At 34.3% G+C, this 20686-nt stretch overlaps 1 protein-coding gene across 1 annotated transcript in view; it reads left to right on the plus strand.

Moving 5' to 3' along the window:
• The window catches only part of BRWD3 (bromodomain and WD repeat domain containing 3), a 241550-nt gene extending 226416 nt beyond the window's left edge, over nucleotides 1–15134 (plus strand). Inside the window, exon 41 of the mRNA XM_081793975.1 lies at nucleotides 4223–15134. Within this exon, the coding sequence (XP_081650101.1) occupies nucleotides 4223–4251 (29 nt within the window). The 3' untranslated portion in view covers nucleotides 4252–15134. The remainder of the gene's footprint in view (nucleotides 1–4222) is intronic.
• Nucleotides 15135–20686: the final 5552 nt, after the last annotated feature.

Raw genomic sequence — 20686 nt, forward strand, 5'->3', positions numbered from 1 at the left:
TCAGCATCTTTAGGATTCTCTTCAGAGAATACATTTTGCAGTAAATCTATGAAGAAGTCAAAACAATTCAAATTGCTTGATTTAGGTTACTAATATTAGTTGGTAGAATTTATCTTTAGGGGTCTTTTTGTGTTTTTTTTTTTTTTTCATGTTACAACTCTTAAGAATTTTTGTAGAAACGTTAATTTATATTTGGAATTTTGTGTAGTCAAATAATTTAAGGCAGTAAAACTTTTTTAAGGTTTTTTTGTTTGTTTTTGCGTATATCTTTTTTTCTTTTAAAAAAAAGTGAATATCATGGGGGTGCCTGGGTGGCTCAATCAGTTGGGCATCCGACTTCAGCTCAGGTCATGATCTCATGGTTCATGAGTTCAAGCACTGTGTCAGGCTCTGTTCTGAGAGCTTGGAGCCTAGAACCTGCTTCAGATTCTGTGTCTCCCTCTCTTTCTGCACCTTCCCTACTCACACTCTGTCCTCTCACTGTCTCAAAAATAAGTAAACATTAAAAAAAATTTTTTTAAGTGAATAGCACGTTAAAATGAGATTTGCAGCTCAAATTGTATAATCATTGTTAGGGAGATGTTTTGTTACACTTGCACACTGTTCATCTAAAAAAAGTGAGGTGCTGATGTTTCTGAATTGTTTCCATTTTTTAATTTTAATTTATAAATTAGAGCAAACCTTGTATCTAAAAATGTAAGTGTTAAATTTCTCTAGTCTGATTGTAGGGAGCAGAAAATATGCCCTCGATATTCTCATAGTCACATCACCAAGTAATCCTTTCACTTTTAGATGTTGTTCATTTTTATTGTGATTGTGGTTAATAGTTTTCATGATAAAGAAAAATAGTATTAAGGAAAAATAATAGTTTGAGTTTATGGTAGATACATTTTTGCATTATAATTGCCTCAAAAATATAAGACTGGTAAATACAGTAACAAGTTTTCAACACTGTAAAAATACTAATCTTTTATCACTTTGCTTATAATTACTCAAAGAGAAATTATCAGAGAACAGTCTGAGATAATGAGTCACATGGGGGCATATCCTTCACTGATACATTTGAGGAACTCCAAATACATACAGGGATCTCATTCATTGAAGAAGATATTTACCAGCAGGAATTTTAGCCCATATTTATATCAGTGATAAAAGATGGCTAAAGAAAGACTAGTCTGTCTCTTCCCAGACTTGCTTATTTGTTCATTAAACATTTGATGAGTACCTTCTATGTGCCAAGCACTGTAATTCTATAAAGAGCTTTAGAGTTTACAAAGACCATCCCTCAAACATATTCTAAATCACCAGAATGCAACTTTTAGTAAATTCCACTTTTCAGATGAGAAAAATGAGTTTCAATGAAATCAAATCATGTGCAAGGGTCACATGGCTAGTAATAGAAAAGCCTTGATTCCTCCAGAATATCTACTTACAAGTTTCCAGTTTTAACCTTTATATCTTATTAATGGGATAATGGCTGGTTCCATTTTCCTCCTTCCTGTTCTCCATGAAATGGGGACTCCAAAGTCATGCATGTGTATCTTCAAAATCACAAGTAGGAAAATGAATGGAGCTCTTAAAGTGCATATATTTATACACACACAAGGGTGAATGTCCAAGAAAAATGTAGAGAATTTACTCCTATCTTTTTTTAAATTTATTTTATTTAAATTCAAGTTAACATACTGTGTAGTATTGGCTTCAAGAGTAGAACCCAGTGATTGCTCACTTACATATAACACCCAGTGTCTGTGTCTCATCCCAATAAGTGCCCTCTTTAATGCCCATCACCCATTTAGTCCTCACCCAACCAACCTCCCCTCCAGCAAACCTCAGTTTGTTTTCTTTATTTAAGAGTCTCTTATGGTTTGCCTCCCTCTCTGTTTTTATCTTATTTTTCCTTCCCTTCCTGTATGTTCATCTATTTGGTTTCTTAAATTCCACATAAGAGTGAAATCATATGAGATTTATCTCTTTCTCTGACTGACTTATTTTGCTTAGCATAATACACTCTAGCTCCATCCATGTCGTTGCATATGGCAATATTTCATTCTTTTTGATTGCCGAGTATTACTCCATTGTATATGTATATATATGTACACCACATCTTTATCCGTTCATCAGTCGATGGACATTTGGACTCTACATAATTTGGCTATTGATAGCACTGCTGTAAATATCGGGCTGCATGTGTCCCTTCAAATCAGCATTTTTGTATCCTTTGGATAAATACCTAGTAGTGAAATTGCTGGGCCGTAAGTTATTTCTGTTTTTAACTTTTTGAGGAAACTCCATACCGTCTTCCAGAGTGGCTGCACCAATTTGCATTCCCACCAGCAGTGCAAAATGGTTCCCTTTCTCTGCATCCTCACCAACATCTGTGATTTCTTGAGTTAATTTTAGTCATTCTCACAGGTGTGAGGTCATATTACATTATGGTTTTAATTTGTGTTTCTCTGATGAGTGATGTTGAGCATCTTTTCATGTGTCTTTAGCCATCTGGATATCTTCTTTGGAAAAGTGTCTATTCATGTCTTCTGCCCATTTCTTTACTAGATTGTTTTTGGGGTGTTGAATTTGATAATTTCTTTACATATTTTGGATACTAACCCTTTATCCAATATTCCATTTGCAAATATTATCTCCCATTCTGTTAGGCTTCCTTTCAGTTTTGTTGATTGTTTCCTTTTCTGTGCAGAAGCTTCTTATCTTCATGAAGTCCCAATGGTTCATTATTGCTTTTGTTTCCCTTGTCTCTGGAGACATGTCTAGTAAGAAGTTGCTGCAGCCATAGTCAAAGACGTTGCTGCCTGTTTTCATCTCTAGGACTTTGATGGTTTCTTGTCTCACATTTAGGTCTTTCATCCATTTTGAGTTTATTTTTGTGTATGGTGTAAGAAACTGGCCCAGTTTCATTCTTCTGCATGTTACTGTCCAGTTTTCCCAGCACCATTTGCTGACAGACTGTCTTTATTCCATTGGATATGCTTTCCTGCTTTGTTGAAGATTAGTTGGCCATACATTTGTGGGTCCATTTCTGAGTTCTCTTTTCTGCTCCATTGATCTTTGTGTCTTTGTGCCAGTACCATACTGCCTTGATCACTGCAGCTTTGTGATATAATTTGAAATCCAGAATTGGAATGCCTCCAGATTTGCTTTTCTTTTTCAACGTAGCTTTACCTATTCGGGGTCTTTTGTGATTGCATACAAATTTTAGGATTATTTTTTTTTATATCTCTGTGAAAAATTCTATTGATATTTTGATAGGGGTAGCATTAAATGTATAGATTGTTTTAGGTAGTATAAACATTTTGACAATATTTGTTGAGTATCTTTTCATGTCTATTAGCCATTTGGATGTCTTTGAAAAAGAAGTATATTCATTGTCTTCTGTCCATTTTTTAACTGGATAATTCAGTTTTGGGGCATTGAGTTTTATAATTTATATATATATTTAGGATACCAACGCTTTATCAGATATGTCATTTGCAAATATATTTTCCCATTCTATAGATTGCCTTTTAGTTTTGTTGATGGTTTCCTTCACTGTGCAGAAGCTTTTTATTTTGATGAAGTCCCAAAAGTTTATTTTTGCTTTGGTTTCCTTTGCCTCAGGAGACATATCTAGTAACAAGTTGCTCTGGCTGATGAAAAGAGGTTAATGGCTGTGTAATCCTCTTGGATTTTTATGATTTCAGGTCTCACATTTAGGTCCTTAATCCATTCTGAATTTAATTTTTTGTTTGATGTAAGAATGTGGTCCAGTTTAATTCCTTTGCATATTGCTGTCCAGTGTTCCCAACATCGTTTATTGAAGAGACTGTCTTTCCCATTGGATATACTTTCCTGCTTTGTCGAAGATTAGTAGACCACATATCTGCGGGTTCGTTTGTGGGTTATCTATTCTGTTCCGTTGACCTATGTGCCAGTACCATACTGCCTCCAGCTTTGGTTTTCTTTCTCAACATTACGTTGGCTTTTTTGGATCTTTTCTGGATCCATACAAATTTTAGGATTGTTTTTTATAGCTCTGTGAAGAATGCTGGTATTATTTTGATAGGGATGTTTTTGAATGTGTAGATTACTTGTAGTAATATTTGTTTTTCCAATCCATGAGCATAAAATTTTCCATTTCTTTTGTGTCTTCTTCAGTATCTTTCATAAGCTTTCTATAGTTTTCAGTGTACAGATCTTTTACCTCTTTGGTTGGGTTTATTCCTAGGTATCTTATGGCTTTTGATGCAATTGTAAGGGGGACTTTCTGAGTGGAGGAAAAAAAAAAAAAGAAGACCAAAACAATAAAGACTACAAAGGACCAGAGAACATCACCAGAAACACCAACTCTACAGGTAACAGAATGGCATTAAATTCATATCTTTCAATAATCACTTTGAATGTAAATGGATTAATACTCCAATCAAAAAATATAGGGTTTCCAAATGGAATAAAAAAAATCCACATCCATCTATATACTGCCTACAAGAGACTCATTTTAGGCCTGCAGATTGAAAGTGAGGGGTTGGAGAACTATCTATCATGTTAATGGAGGTCAAAAGAAAGCCGGAGTAACCATACTTACATCAGACAAACTAGATTTTAAAACAAAGTCTGTAACAAGAGATGAAGAAAGGCATTATATGACAATTAAGGGGTCTATCCATCAAGATCTAACAATTATAAATATTTGTGCCCCAACTTAGAAGCACCCAAATATATAATTCAACTAATAATAAACATAAATTCATTGACAATAATACCATAAAAGAAGACTTTAATACCCCAGTTACAACAATGAACAGATCATCCAAACAAAATCAACAAGGAGAAAAATGGCTTTGAATGACACACTGGACCAGATGGACTTAACAGATATATTCAGAACATTTCATCCCAAAGCAGAAGAATACACATTCTTCTTGAGTGCACATGGAACATTCTCCAGAATAGATCACATACTGGGTCAGCCCTCAACAGGTACAAAAAGATTGAGATCATACCATTCATATTTTCAGATCACACCAATACAAAACTTGAAATCAACCACAAGAAAAAAATTGGAAAGCCCTCAAATACAGGGAGGTTAAAGAACATTTTAGTAAAGAATGAATAGGTTAACCATGAAATTAAAGAAATTTAAAAATACATGGAAGCAAATGAAAATGAAAACACGACAGTCCAATCTCTTTGGGATGCAGCAAAGGCAATCCTAAGAGGAAAGTATATTGCAAAGTCTTGAGAAGCAAGAAAGGTCCCAAATACACAACCTAACCATATAACTAAAAGAGCTAGAGAGGGAGCAGTAAATAAAGCCCAAAGCCAGCAGAAGAAGGGAGATAATAAAGATTAGAGCAGAAATAAACACTATAGGAACAAACAAAAAAAGTAGAATAGATCAATTAAACTAAAAGCTGTTTTTTTTTAAAGAATAAACAAAATTGATAAACCCCTAGGCAGACTTATGAAAAAGAAAAGGGACAGGGTCCAAATAGATAAAGTCATGAATGCAAGAGAGGAGATCACACCAACACCCCAGAAATACAAACAATTATAAAAGAATACTGTGAAAAATTATATGCCAACAAATTGGGCAATCTCAAAGAAATGGACAAATTCCTAGAAACACACACTACCATAACTCAAACAGGAAGAAATAGAAAATTTGAACAGGCTCAGAGCCAGCAAAGAAATCGAATCAGTTATCAAAAATCTCACAACAAATAAGAGTCCTGAGCCAGATGGCTTCCCAGGGGAATTCTACCAGACGTTTAAAGAAAAGTTAATACCTATTCTTCTCAAACTCCCAAAAAATAGAGACAGAAGGAAAACTTCCAATCTCATTCTATAAAGCCAACATTACCTTGATTCCAAAACCAGACAAAGGCCCCACTAAAAAGGAGAATTACAGGCCAATATCTCTAGTGAACCTGGATGCAAAAATTCTCAACAAGATTCTAGCAAATAAATTCAACAGTACATTAAAATAATTACTTGCCATGATCAAGTGGGGTTTTTTCTTGGGATTTTTTCAGGGCTGGTTCAATATGCACAAATTAATCAATGTGATACACCACATTAATAAAAGAAAGGATAAGAACCGTATGATATCTCATCTGATGTAGAAAAAGCATTTGACAAAATATAGCATCCTTTCTTGAAAAATACCCTCAAGAAAGTAAGGATAGAAGGAACATACCCCAACATCATAAAATCCATGTATGAAAGGCTCACAGCTAATATCATCCTCAATTGGGAAGACAGAGCTTTCTCCCTAAGGTCAGAAACATGACAGGGATGTCCACTCTCACCACTGTTGTTCAATATAGTAGTACAAGTCCTAGCCTCAGCAAGCAGACAACAAAAAGAGATAAAAGACATACAGATTCGCAATGAATTAGTCAAACTTTCACTCTTCACAGATGACATGATACTCTGTGAGAAACCCGAAATACTCCACCAAAAACCTGCTAGAACTGATAACGTGAATTTAGCAAAGTTGTAGGATATAAAAACATACAGAAATTGGTTGTATTTCTAGACACCAATAATGAAGCAGTAGAAAGAGAACTCAAGGAATTTACTCCTATCTTACTGTGAGGATTAATTCTGCTAGTCATGTACACTAGTCTGCTTTATAGTACATGATATAAAATTTGTCAGTTATTGCTACCTTCCACACTCTGCTCTTTTGCCAGTTGCAAAATTGAAAATTTGTTTTTCTTTCTCAATTTAGATGGGTTTCATGCATACTTTTCAAAGAGTGCAGCAAAGTTCCTGACTTAATCCAGGAGTTTTAGTTTAGGGTTTTTTGTTTTGTTTTGGGGTGTTTTTAGCATTCTTTGAACTACCTCTGAGCTTTACTCATTACATAATTTGTCATTCTTCCTTTGAACCCTCATGTTATAAATTTGCCCCAAATCCAAAATGTCCAGGGTAAATAAGACCATTTCAAAAGAAAACATTTACTATCTTTCATATACCCCTACTTCTTTAATATCAGTTGAATGATAGGGACTTTTTTTTTTCCTAATTAAGACTTTGGGACAGGGGTAGTAGTTGGGGGGAGGGGTTGACTATTCCTGTAAATACAGTAGAACTGCATTGGAGTCCCTGCTTTTGAGTTTTAAAACATTTTTAACGTTTTATTCATTTTTGAGAGACAGAGCGAGACAGAGCATGAGTGGGGAAGGGGCAAAGAGAGAGGGAGACACAGAATCTGAAGCAGGCTCCAGGCTCTGAGCTGTCAGCAGAGTCCGACGCCAGGCTTGAACCCACGAACTGCGAGATCATGACCTCAGCCGAAGTCGGACGCTCAGCTGACTGAGCCACCCAGGCGCCTCCCTGCTTTTGAGTTTTATAACAGTTCTCTAGAATATATATGGTTATTATTGGAAAAAGTTTCAAGTAATTTAACTCAGGATCTAGGTGTTTGTTACATGGTACATTTCCATTATCTTAAAGAGCACAATTTTGCAACAGGTTTTGAAAAGCCATTAGGACTGCTCAAGGTATATTTGGTTCATGGCATTTATATTGGTCTCATTCATATTTCACAATTTTAGCTTTTCTAACCAACTTCTACTCATTCTAATTGTCATATAAGGAATAGAAATATTGGTTTGTAGCAGAATTGAGGGCTTTTTTTTTAACCAACAAAGATTGCTGTAAAAAGTAAACAGAAAGGGAGTAGAAAATAGAGTATTAATTTTCTCTGGGCTTGCTGCCTAATTCTTAGTAAATCAGTTCTGCCTTATTTGGGGCTTCAAAATAGAGTTTATTTTTCTAGTTACATAGCCAAGTCAGGTTTGGCTAACTAATTATATCTACACTAATCCTTGCTTGCATTAAAAATATATATAATCTAGAAATCTGAGTTGGAGTCTTGTGCTGTGGTTAAATGCTCTTTTGTGACCTGGCCTATATGTTTGACAGTGTGTATTTAGATAGAAGTAGCCTGACATGGAGTCAGGTATTGTGGTTATGGTGAAGGGTAAGGGGAAATGGATAGCTAAGGGGAAACTTTGAATTCTAAGGTCCATCTTAACTAGAGAGAGAAAGTAATGGGGTTTGGAGGGTTAATGCAGAATGAAATTCCTTAGTGTTCAGGGTGTCAAGCACAGCAGCTTCAGAAGCAAGGTAAGGGAAGCCTCACATTTTTGTTTTTTGTTTTTTGTTTTTTTTGAGGGAAGAGTGGTTACAAAGGGATCATTGGTGGTGATGGTGGGATTTTAATGTCAGAATTGCTGTATTAGTAATAATAGTTAACATTTCTTGAGAGCTCAACACTATTAAGAAAGTATTGTTAGCCCCATTTTGCAGATGAGGAAACTGAGGTATGAAAAAGCAGAGAAACTTGCCCAAGATAATAATAAATGGCAGGATTTACACTCAGATATGTTTACAAAATCCGTGTGCCTAACTCTTATCACACATGACACTTCTTATTGGGCTAGTTTTAGTCCTAGCTCTGTGCCTTTGGCCACAACCCTTTTCTTTTTTGGTTTCAGATTTTAGCTACACAGAGCTGAAGTTAATTACTAAGTGATTTCTAAGATTCTTATGATTCTATTGTTTCAAATATCTTGCTTATCTTTTCTTTATGCATCTTCCTAATCTCTGAAACATACTTCCATTGGAGGCTCAATTTTCTTAGTAAATTTTTTCTCAAATTTTTTTTTAATTTCAAATATTGTAAACTTTAAAAAGTATCAGCCACATAAATTACAAGTCTTGATAAACCCAATATCCTACCAATTAAAGTTATTCATTTGGAGACAAATGTCCATTCTGAACTGCTTTAAGAGGTTTCAGTTTTCACAAAGGAAGGCTTTCAAAATGCAATTTAGGAAGTGTAAAAAAGGTAATTAGAAATATTGACTCCTTGGGGCTCAGTCAGTTAAGTGTCCAACTCTTGATTTTGGCTCAGGTCATGATCTCATGATTTGTAAGTTAGAGCCCCATGTTGGGCTCTGTGCTGACAGCGTGTGGAGCCTGCTTGGGATTCCCCCTCTCTGCCCCTCTCCCACTCTCTTTCTTTCTCTAAAAATAACTAAACTTTGAAACAAAAATATTGACTCCTAGCAATGGCAATTTGAGGAACTCCACTGATTTCTCAGTGGAACTGGTGAAAACTATTAAAAAACAAAACCTCTAGAGATGGCCCTGAGGACAAACAGCAAATATAAAAAATAAATCTGCCTAAGAAAATCTGAAATTTCTGTAAGATTAGAATCTATGGTATTTGAACCAAAACCAAGACTACTCTCTTCCTATGCCATCCCAGGTCAGCAAGGTAGAAACTTGGCCTCAGTAAGGCATAGCTTTTACTAAGGCTAAATTCAAGTGAGTGTGGTGGAAGCTCACTTCTGCCCAGCCCCCTCACATGGAATGGAAACTCTGCTTTGGTGTTACAGGCTAAGAAGAATGAGACCCTGACCACCTTTGCCCCAGTTCATGATATGGTAGTTCTATACCTGGAGAAAATCTCAGGCTTCTTCCTATGCCCCCACTGAATGTTCAACTCCTAGAGTGAGTGTGTCACTCAGAGAGAAACTTGCCATTGTCTCCACCACTGGTTTGAGCCCCAGCTCAGATTTTGCCTGGTTAAAGAAGCAGGCCATAAAAATGTTTCTAATGTCTTCCCATAAGAATGGAATTTATTTGCCTGAGTCTTCTCAAGAACGGTAGAGTGTGGTGAAAGGCCAGTGAAGGAGATTCAAGAAATTGGCTAAACCGTAGGGAGGCTAGTTTGCAGGAGAGAACCAGGGAATAAGGCAGTTGACAGGAGCCCTCCTAAGGTCAGAACAAATAATCAAACACTGACCTCAAAAAATCTTAGTTTACAAAGCAATTTATACCACAGGGACTTATTGAAAACAGCTGAGTAATCAGCCTGTAATTAGGGGAGTTTAACAGCTGGATGCAATCAGAAAAATAAAGAGACCCTTTCACAAACTACTGTCATCCCAGGGTGATTGTGGGTATACCAGAAGCTAAAGCTCCTTGAGGAACAACATTAGACTCTTGACACTGTGGGAGGAGAAATAGACCTTACTAAAATAATCTAGCCATTTACTAAAGAAATAGATATGCAAATAACAACAAGCTCTGGGTGGAGATCAGCACCCACAGTGCTGCAATACATTATTTGAAACATTCAGTTTCCAGAAAAATAATTATGAGACATAGAAAATGAAAACTAAAATGCAAAAGTAAATCTAAGCATATAAATAACATTAAATGTGAATGGATTAAACAATATAGTCTAAAGGTAGATAATCTGGACTGGGTGAAAAGAAAACAACTATACACCATTTACAGGAGACATTTTAGATTTAAAGATGCACATTATTGTGTAGAAAGTAAAAGGATGACAAAATGTGGAGAGGGTATAGTAAATATAAGCAAAAGTAGACTTTAAGACAAAAACTGATTAGAGATAAAGAGATTAATTTTATAATAAAAGGACCAAGACCTCAGGGACTGGTTTATAAACAATTATAAACATAAATGCATCTAATAACATCCCCCAAATACATGCAGCAAAAAGTGACAATGGGGGAATCGTCAGTTAAATAACAATGTTTGGGGACTCAGTACCCTATTTCCAATAATAGGTAAAAAGAAAAAAAAACTAGGAAAAAAGTCAAAGACATAAAAGGCTTGAACAGCACTATGATCCAAATAATCCTAATAGACATATATAGAACGTTGTATCCAATTACAGCAAAATACACATTCTTCTCAGGTGCACATGGGATATTCTTCAGAATATACTATATGCAAAGCCATGAAGCAGGTTTTGATAGATTTAAAAGGATTGAAATCATGCAAAGTATGTTCTCCCTTTATAGTGGAATGAAATTGGAAATCAACAGTAGGGGGTAATTGGAAATTTTTCAGTTATGTGGAAGTTAAACAATTCTCTTAAATAACCAATTAATCAAGAGGGACACCTGGGTGGCTCAGTCTGTTAAGTGTCCAACTCTTAGTTTTGGCTCAGGTCGGGATCTCATGGTTTCGTGAGTTTGAAACCCATGTCAGGCTCTGTGCTAATAGTGAGGAGCCTGCTTGGGATTCTCTGTCTCCCTCTCTACCACTCCCCCACTTGCACTGTCTCTGTCTCTCTCAAAATAAATAAATAAACTTTTAAAAAAAGATACACGTGCTCTGCACCAAATGAATTTTAGAAAAAAAAATTGATGAAGAGAAATCATAAGGGAAACTAAAGAATTCACTGAAATGAATAAAAATGAAACATACCAAAACAAGAGATCAGCAAAAGCTGTGCTGTAAGGAAAATTTATAGTTGTAAATAAATACCTACATAAAAAAAAGAAGAAAGCTCTCAAATTAATAACCTAACCTTCTACCTTAGGAAATTAAAAAATAAGAGAAAACTAAACCCAAAGCAAGTTGAATGATGGAAATAATAAAGATTAGAGTGGAAATAAAAGAAATCGAGAATTGAAAAAAAATGAGAGTAATGAAACAAAATGAAAAGATCAAGAAAATTGAGAAACCTTTAGCTACACTAAGAAAAATAAACTCAAATTACTAAATTCAGGAATGTAAAACAAGATATCACTCCCTATCTTACAGAAATCAAGGACTATAAGTGAATACTATGAATAATGGTATATTAGTCTGCTAGGTCTGCCATAACAAAGTATCACAGACAGTGGCTAAAAAAACAAATTTATTGTTTCACAGTTCTAGAGATTGGAAGCTCAAGATCAAAGTGTTGGCAGTATTGGTTTCATTTGAGTTCTCTTTGGCAGACAGCAGCCTGAGTGTTTCCTCACATGCCTCTTTGTGACACGCATCCCTGATGTTTCTTCCTCTTCTTAAGAGGACAACAATCATATTGGATTAGGGCCCCACCCTTATGACCTCATTTAACCTTAATTACCTCCTTAAAGACTGCTTCCAAATATAGTCATATTAAGGGTTAAAGTCCTCAATATATAGGGGGACCTAATTTAGCCCATTATAAACTGCATAATATAACATGCATGGAGTAGACAAATTCCTGAAAAGACACAAACTATCAAAACTGACTAAAAATAAATAGAAAATCTGGATATACCTATCACAAGTGTCATGGATTGCATGTTTGTGCCTCCCTAAAATTCATATATTGAAACTACAATCCCAAAAGGGGTGGTATTAGGAGGTGGTACCTTTGGGAGATAATTAGCTTTAGATGAATTCATGAGGTGGGGACCAAGATGTGGTTAGTGTCTTTGTAAAAGGAGAAAGAGACTGGACCTTGCTCTCTGTGCTATGTGAGGATACAAGTTTAATATGTCTGCCTGCAAGCCAGGAAGAGGGCCCTCACCAGATTTTGAAATGACTAGTGTATTGATATTAGACTTCCTAGCCTTCAGAACTAAGAAATAGATGTTTGCTATTTAAGCTGCCTAGTCTATGCTATTTTTGTTATAGCAGTCTTAACTGACAAAAATGTTGAATTCATAACATCCCACAAAGTAAACCCCAGTCCGAGATGGTTTCACTGGTGAATTCTACTAAATATACAAAGAAAAATTAACAGTGATTCTTCAAAAATTATCACAGAAAATGGAAGAGAAAGGAACACTTTCCAACTCATTCTATGAAGCCATTATACAGATACAAAAACATGACAAATATATCACAAAGAAAACTAAAGACCAATATTATTTATCAGTATAGGTATAGAAATTGTCAAAAAAAATACTAGCAAATCCATTAACATATAAAAAGATATATATACTATGATCAAATGGGATTTATCTCAGGTAAGCAGTTTGGTTTAAAATCTGAATAACAGTGTAATTACCATACTAATAGAAAAAATGAAAAACACATGATATTGTCATTAAAATTAAAAAAATCATTTGACAAAATTCAACAGTCATTCTTGATAAAAATGTGCAGCAAACAAAATAGAAGAAAACTGTCTTAACCTGATAAAGAGTATATATGAAAAAGCCACAAGTCATAGACTTAATGGAGAAATACTGAATATTTTCTTATTAAGATGAGGAGTAAGACAGGGTTTCCACTCTCTGCACTTATGTTCAACATTTTCCTAGAGGTCATAACATGAACATTTAGTCAAGGAAAATTAACAAAAGGCATCCAGAGTGGAAAGGAAGAAGTAATATTATCTGTTTGCAGATTACATTATTATATATTGAAAATCTTAATGCATGTAAAAAGTATTAGAACACATGAATGCATACAGCAACTTTGCATGATGCATGATAAATATGCAAAAATCAGTTCTATTTCTGTACATTATCAGTTAAGAATCTAATAAAATCAAGGAAACAATTCCATTTACAATAGAATCAAGAAGAATAAAATGCTTAGTAATAAGTTTAACAAAAGAAGTACAGAACTTGTACACTAAAAACTACAAAACGTTGAATGATATTAACGAAGACCTAAATAAGTGAATGATATCTCACGTTCATGGTTTGAAAGATAATATTAAAATGGCAGTACACCCAAATTGGTCTACATACTCAACACAATCTCTAGCAAAATCCCAACTGGATTTTTTTTGCAGAAACTTCAAAAATTTCATGTGGAAATGCAAGGGACTGAGAAGTGCCAATGTAATCCTGAAAAGAACAAAATTGGAGGACTCACACTCCCCAATTTCAAGCCTTACTAAAAGCTACTATAAGTAACACTTATAAAAGCTACTATAAGTCACACCACTATGTGGTACTGACATAAAGATAGACATATTAAGTTAATGGAATGGAACTGAGAGTCCAGAAATAAACCATGCATCTATGATCAATTGATTTTTGACAATGGTGCCAAGATAATTCAATGGGGGAAAGAATGTTTCTTTCAACAAATAGCGTTGGGACAATCGGATATCCACATGCAAAACAATGAATTTAGATCACTACATCACACAACATAAAAAAATTAAAATGGATCAAAGACTTAAAAGTAAAAGCTAAAATTATAAAACTCTTTGAAGAAAACCTAGGTATGAATATTTGTTACCTTAGATTAGGCTATAGATTCTTAGATATGACACCTAAAGCATAAGCAACCAAAGAAAAAGTAAATTGGACTTCATCAAAATTAACCACTTTTCTGCTTCAAAGGACATTATCAAGAAAGTAGAAAGATAACCCAGAGAATAGGAAGAAATAGTTTCAAATCATATATATCATAAGGACCTAGTATCCAGAATATATATAAGGAACTATTACATCTCAACAACTGAAAGATAACCAGCTCAATTTAAAAATGGCCAAAAGATTTTAATATTTCTCCAAAGAACATAAGCAAATGACCTGTAAGGACAGGAAAAGTTGCTCAGCATAACAGTACAGAAATTCAAATTAAAACCACAGTGAGATACTACTTTCCATCTAGTAGGATGGCTATAATAATAAAAGACAATAACAACTATTGGTGAGGATGTGGAGTAATCAGAATGCTTATACATTGCAAATGAGAATGAACAATTGTGCAGCTGCTTTGGAAAACACTTTGACAGTTCCTCAAAAAGTTAAAACATGGACTTCACATATTCTGGCAATTCCAGTACAAGGTATATGCCCAATAATATGGAAAACACACGTTTAAACAAAAAGGTTTACACTAAGGATCACAGCAGTATTATTCATAAGACAGCAAAAGTAAAAGCCCAAATGACCATTAACTAGTTAGTGGATATACCAAATGCTGTATACTAATAAAATGGAATATTATTGAGCCATAAAAAGAATGAAGTACTGATAATACATGCTAAGCCTGAACTTAAAAATACCATGCTAAGTGAAAAAGCCAATCACAAAGGTCACATATTAAATGATTACATGTATATGAAATGTCCAGTAAAGGTAAATCTATAGAGTCTGAGAATAGATTAGTGGTTACCCAGGGTTTGGGGGGAGATGGTGGGGTGTGCTAATGGATATGATATTTGTTTAGCATCATAAAAATGTTTTATAATTAGAATAATGTAATGGTTGCAAAATTCTCTGCATGTACTAAAAATTATTGAATTCTATATTTAAAGTAATGAACTTTATGATATGAAAATTATATCTCAAAAAAGCTGTTAAGAAAATGTGTGGTACCTTAAATAGGGACAAGCCAATAAAATCAGATTTTCTTTAAAAATTAAAAAAGTTTTTTTTTTTTTTTTTGTGGAGTCTTTTGGGTTTTCTATATGGAGTATCATGTAATCTACAAATAGTGAAAGTTTTACCCTTCCCTTGCTGGTTTGGATACATTTTATTTCTTTTTGTTGTCTGATTGCTGTGGCTAGGATTTCCAGTACTATGTTAAATAACGTTGGTGAGTCTGGACATCCCTGTCTTGTTCCTGACTATAGCAGACAACATCTTAGTTTTTCCACATTGAGGATGATATTAGCTGTGGGTTTTTCATATATGACCTTTATTATGTTGAGGTATGTTCCCTCTAACCCTACTTTGTTGAAAATTTTTTTTTCATGAATGGATGTTGTACTCTTTCAAGTGCTTTTACTGCATCTATAAAAAGGATCATATGGTTCTTATTCTTTATTTTTATTAATGTTGTGTATCACATTGATTGATTTGTGAATATTCAACCATCCTTGCAATCCCAAGATAAATCCCACTTGATTGCGATGAATGATTCTTTTATTATACTGTTGGATTTGGTTTGCTAGTATTTTACTGAAAATTTTTACATCCTTGTTCACCAGGGATATTGGCCTGTAGTTCTCTTTTTCAGTGGCATCTTCATCTGGTTTTGGTATCAGGGTAATGCTGGCCTCATAGAATGAGTTTGGAAGTTTTCCTTCCTTTTCTATTTTTTTGGAATAGTTTGAGAAGAATAGGTATAAACTCAAAAGACTCCACCAAAACATTGTTACAATTGATAAATTAATTCAGTAAAGTTGCAGGATACAAAATCAATGTACAGAAATCTGTTGCATTTCTATATGCCAATAAGGAAGCAGCAGAAAGATAAATTAAGGAATAAATCCCATTTACCATTGCACCAAAACCCATGACACCTAGAATTAACCAAATCAAAGAAGTGAAAGACCTGGACTCTGAAAACTATAAAACTCTGATAAAAGAAATTGAAGACATAAAGAAATGAAAAGGCATTCCATTGCTCATAGATCAGAAGAACAAATATTGTTAAAATGTCTATACTACCCAAAGCAATCTACACATTTAATGCAATTTCCATCAGAATATCAACAGCATTTTTCACATAGCTAGAAAAAACAACCCTAAAATTTGTGTGCAACCACAAAAGACCCCAAATAGCTAAAGCTACCTTGAAAAAGAAAAGAAAAGCAGAGGCATCACTATTCTGGATTTTAAATTATATCACAAAACTAGTGATCAAGGCAGTATGGTACTGGCACAAAAACAGCTACATAGATCAATGGAACAGAATAGAAAACCCAGGAATGAACCCACACTATATGGTCAATTCATCTTTGACAAAGCATGGAAGAATATCCAATGGGGAAAAGACAATCTCTCCAACAAATGGTGTTGGGAAAACTGGACAGCATCATTAAAAAGAATGAAAGAGGACTATGTTCTTACACCATACAAATAAATTCAAAATGAAAGACTAAATGTGAGACAGGAAACCATTAAAATCCTATAGGAAAACACAGGCAGTAAACCTCTTTGACTTTGGCCAAAGCAACTTCTTTCTAGATATGTCTCCTGAGGCAAGGAAAACAAAAGCAAAAATAAACTTGGAAATTCATCAAAATAAAAAGCTTCTGCACAATGAAGGGAACACTAAAAGAAAACCTAAGAATGGAAGAAGATATTTGCAAATGACATATCTGATAAAGGGTTAGTATCCAAAATATATTAAGAATTTTTCAAATTGAACATCCTAAAAGCAAATAATCCAATTTAAAAATAGACAGAAGACATGAATTTACATTTTTGCAAAGAAGGCATACAGATGGCCCACAGACACATGAAAAGATGCTCATCATGACTCATCATCAGGGAAGTACAAATCAAAACTACAATGATATATCACCTCACATCTGTCAGAATGGCTAAAATCAACAAGACAAAAAACAACAGGTGTTGGCAAGGATATGGAGAAAGGGGAACACGTGCACTGTTGGTGGGAATGTAAACTGGGGCAGCGACTCTGGAAAAGAGTATGGAGTTTCCTCCAAAAGTTAAAAATAGAACTACTCTATGACCCAGCAATTGCACTACTAGGTATTTACCCAAAGAATACAAAAATAATAAAGGGATACATGCACACCAATGTTTATAGCAGCATTATCTACAATAGTCAAACTATGGAATGAGCCCAAATGTCTGTTGACTGATGAATAGATATAGAAGATGTGGTCTATCTATATCTATCTATATGTCTATCTATCTATCTATCTATCATCTATCTATCACAATAGAATATTACTCAGTTATCAAAAATAATGAAATCTTGCCATTTGCAATAACATGGGTGGAGCCAGAAGGTGTTATGATAAGCAAAATGAATCAGTCAGATAAAGACCAGCACCATATGATTTCACTCATATGTGGAATTTAAGAAACAAAAAAAATGAGCATAGAGGGAAAAAAGAGAAAGAGAGGCAAACCAAGAAACATACACTTAATTAAAGAAAACAAACTGATGGTTACCAGAGGACAGTGGGTGGATGGGTTAAAAAACATGATGAGGATTAAGGAGTGCACTTGTGATGAGCACCAGGTATTGTATATAAGTGCTGAATCACTAGATTGTGTACCTGAAGCTAATATTAAACCATATGTTAACTAATTTCTACTTAAATAAAAAATTTTAAAAATTAAAACGTTTTCTGTTTAATAGGTAAATCATGTTTCTAATCCCTTCTCAAGATTTTTTCTCCCACTCACAATAAAAAAAAAATCAGAACAAAAGTGACAAATTAGAAGAATGCCCTTTCCTGCTAGTAATTTACCACTGTCATTCCAATCCCATATCTTCCACCCAATCTAAGTCAACCACGAGTAATAGGGCAAAAGAAATATTAGTGGTATCCAGACATAGGTGTGTGGAAAAGAGTAATGGGTTCCTGGGTAATGCAAATAATTTCCTGAATGATATTTACTTCTGCATGTTCAGACCCAGGCCAAAAAGACTTGAGTGGTGGGATATTAGCCTGAGGATATCATGATCATTTATTTGCAAAAAGGAGGTTTATTCCCAAGACTAGGAAGCTACCTTGAATTGTGACAAAATCCATTTTTATATCTAGTTTCCTGGGAAATAAAGCAGGATCATCACATGCAGCAACATCAAAGCCTTCTTAGATAGGTTGCTCCTGTAGTCCATCCTTCAGAAACTCTCAGGGGAGGGTCCTCATTCATTATGTGATATGGTGATGTGAGATTGCTTATGAGCCTCATCAAACAGATGAGGTATTTCTTCAAGGCCCACACACTTCCATTATCCCTCTGGTTATTAGGAACTCCAGTCCTTTACAAAAGTCACATTTTGACCTTCCAAATCTCATTGTTCCTTTCCTTCTCCTGAAGCAGTATAGGAAACAGAGTTTGATAGAGGAGTAAGGAAGTTGACATAAAAATGGCAAAACCCCAATGACTGTCCAGATTCCTTTTCTCTAACTCCAAATACTATTTGTTTCAAAGAATAAGTATTAGCTGGAACATGATGAGGCCCTTAAGTTTGTACTGCAACTAATAAATGGTTTACTTCCTCACCCTGGCCCTAACTGTCTCAGGCTTGACCCCTAAAACCATAAAACCATATAGTTTTAAAGCTCTTAAAAATCAAATGCCCCATTTTCTCCTATTACAACATAATACATGTGAAAGCATTACAAAAATGCAGTATTGTAACTAAACCATTTTCCTTCCTTTTCATCAGTAGTGTCTGAGGTTATTTCAAACATAAATTTCTAGTAAAAAAAAAGGTACAGTGATATCATTTTTGGACTTATAATGGATTTACTTCCAATGGCTTTTCCTCTATCACAGGAGTTGGGAAATTGCCACTTAATTCTCATGTAAAATTCTGAATCAAGATTTAGGACTTTTCATGGTAGATTAATATTTTGGTTAAAGTACTTTAACCATATTGATATAAATTTATTGATATAAATTGAGCTGGCAATAAAAATCTACGTTCCCTATAGTGACTTACATGGGTCTTACACATGGGTCTACACTTTTAAGTACTTTAAGTCTAGCATATGTGTACCTCTCCTCTTACTTCATGGCCTTTGTACTTTCTATTCCCTCTGTCTGGATCATATTTTGCATAGCTGTCTTCTACTTGTCATTCAGGCATCAGCTCAAATATTATCTCTTTAGAAAAGTCTTTCTTAGCTGTCTTATCTAAATAATAGCCCTTTTCCATCTAGTAATCATCACTATTTGAATTATTTTTCCTTATTTGTGCTTTGTCTTGTGGCACAGGACTGGAAACTCCATGAAAAGGACCATCTCTCTCTCTTGTTAATCTAGATTAGCTGGCATATCATAGTTTGCAGATAAATATTTGGTTTAATTCTTGATCCTGCCAATATGTTGGTAACATTGTCTTTTAGAAACCAGTACATCTAAGGATACTCCCAGCACACTTATTTTTGTCACATTCACTGATATTAGCAATAATAATAGAATAGTTCTAGTCACCTTGATTTCTTTTTATGCATCCACGAGTTCTTTTGCACATTCTGTACTGGAGGTAGAAATAAACAGGACATTTTATTTGTACCATAAAGTCACTTGAGGTAAAATAGAAATTGTGGGAATCTACTCCTGAAGCCAAGAGCACATTGTATACACTGGATGTTAGCTAACTTGACAATAAATTATATTTAAAAAATAAATAAAATAAAATATAGAAATCTTTAAAAAATAATAAAAGAGGGGAGGGTGCATGATTGGTATTGAAGAGGGCACCTCTTTGGATGAGCACTGGGTGTTGTATGGAAACCAGTTTGACAATAAATTTCATATTAAAAAATAATAATAAAAGAAATTGTGACATGATACTATATGTTGGTCATTAGTACAATTTATTAATTAAGAAAAATACACATGTTTAAAATTATGCTTTAGGAAACTAAAGGCCTTAACACTGAGAAGAGAGCATGTAATTATTGATCAGGAGCAATTCCCCCCTAAAAAATAGCATGATAAATTAGTCTTATTCTTTCAACTTTTGAAGGCAAATGTGCCTAAATAAATGTCAGAATTGCTATTAGATTATGGCCTTGTCAAAATAAGTTAGGGAAGGTACACAAAAAGAAAGAGATCCCAAAGAATTATGCTCTCATAGACAACACAAAATGTCTATGTGTTAGCATTAACTGTCAACAGTAACTTCAACTCATTGAAGTGTGTGTGTGTGTGTGTGTGTGTGTGTGTGTGTATGTATGTGTGTGTGTATGTGTGTATATATATATATATATACACACATACACACACACATATATATATATATATATATATATATATGGAAAGCAAGAGAATATTTAGTATAAACAATGAAAAAACCCATAAGTTGTTGATTATAAACACCAATATCCTATGAAGAAACACTTTAACTAGAAGGAAAATCTTTTTTGACAATGGTGAACAAATTGTTTGAAAAACACATCAGAAATTATAATACAATGCTTTTAATGTTTATTTTTGAGAGAGTGTGTGTGAACAGGAGA

Source organism: Panthera onca, chromosome X (assembly GCF_046562875.1).
Source record: "Panthera onca isolate mPanOnc1 chromosome X, mPanOnc1 haplotype 2, whole genome shotgun sequence".
NCBI classification, from domain to species: Eukaryota; Metazoa; Chordata; class Mammalia; order Carnivora; family Felidae; genus Panthera; species Panthera onca.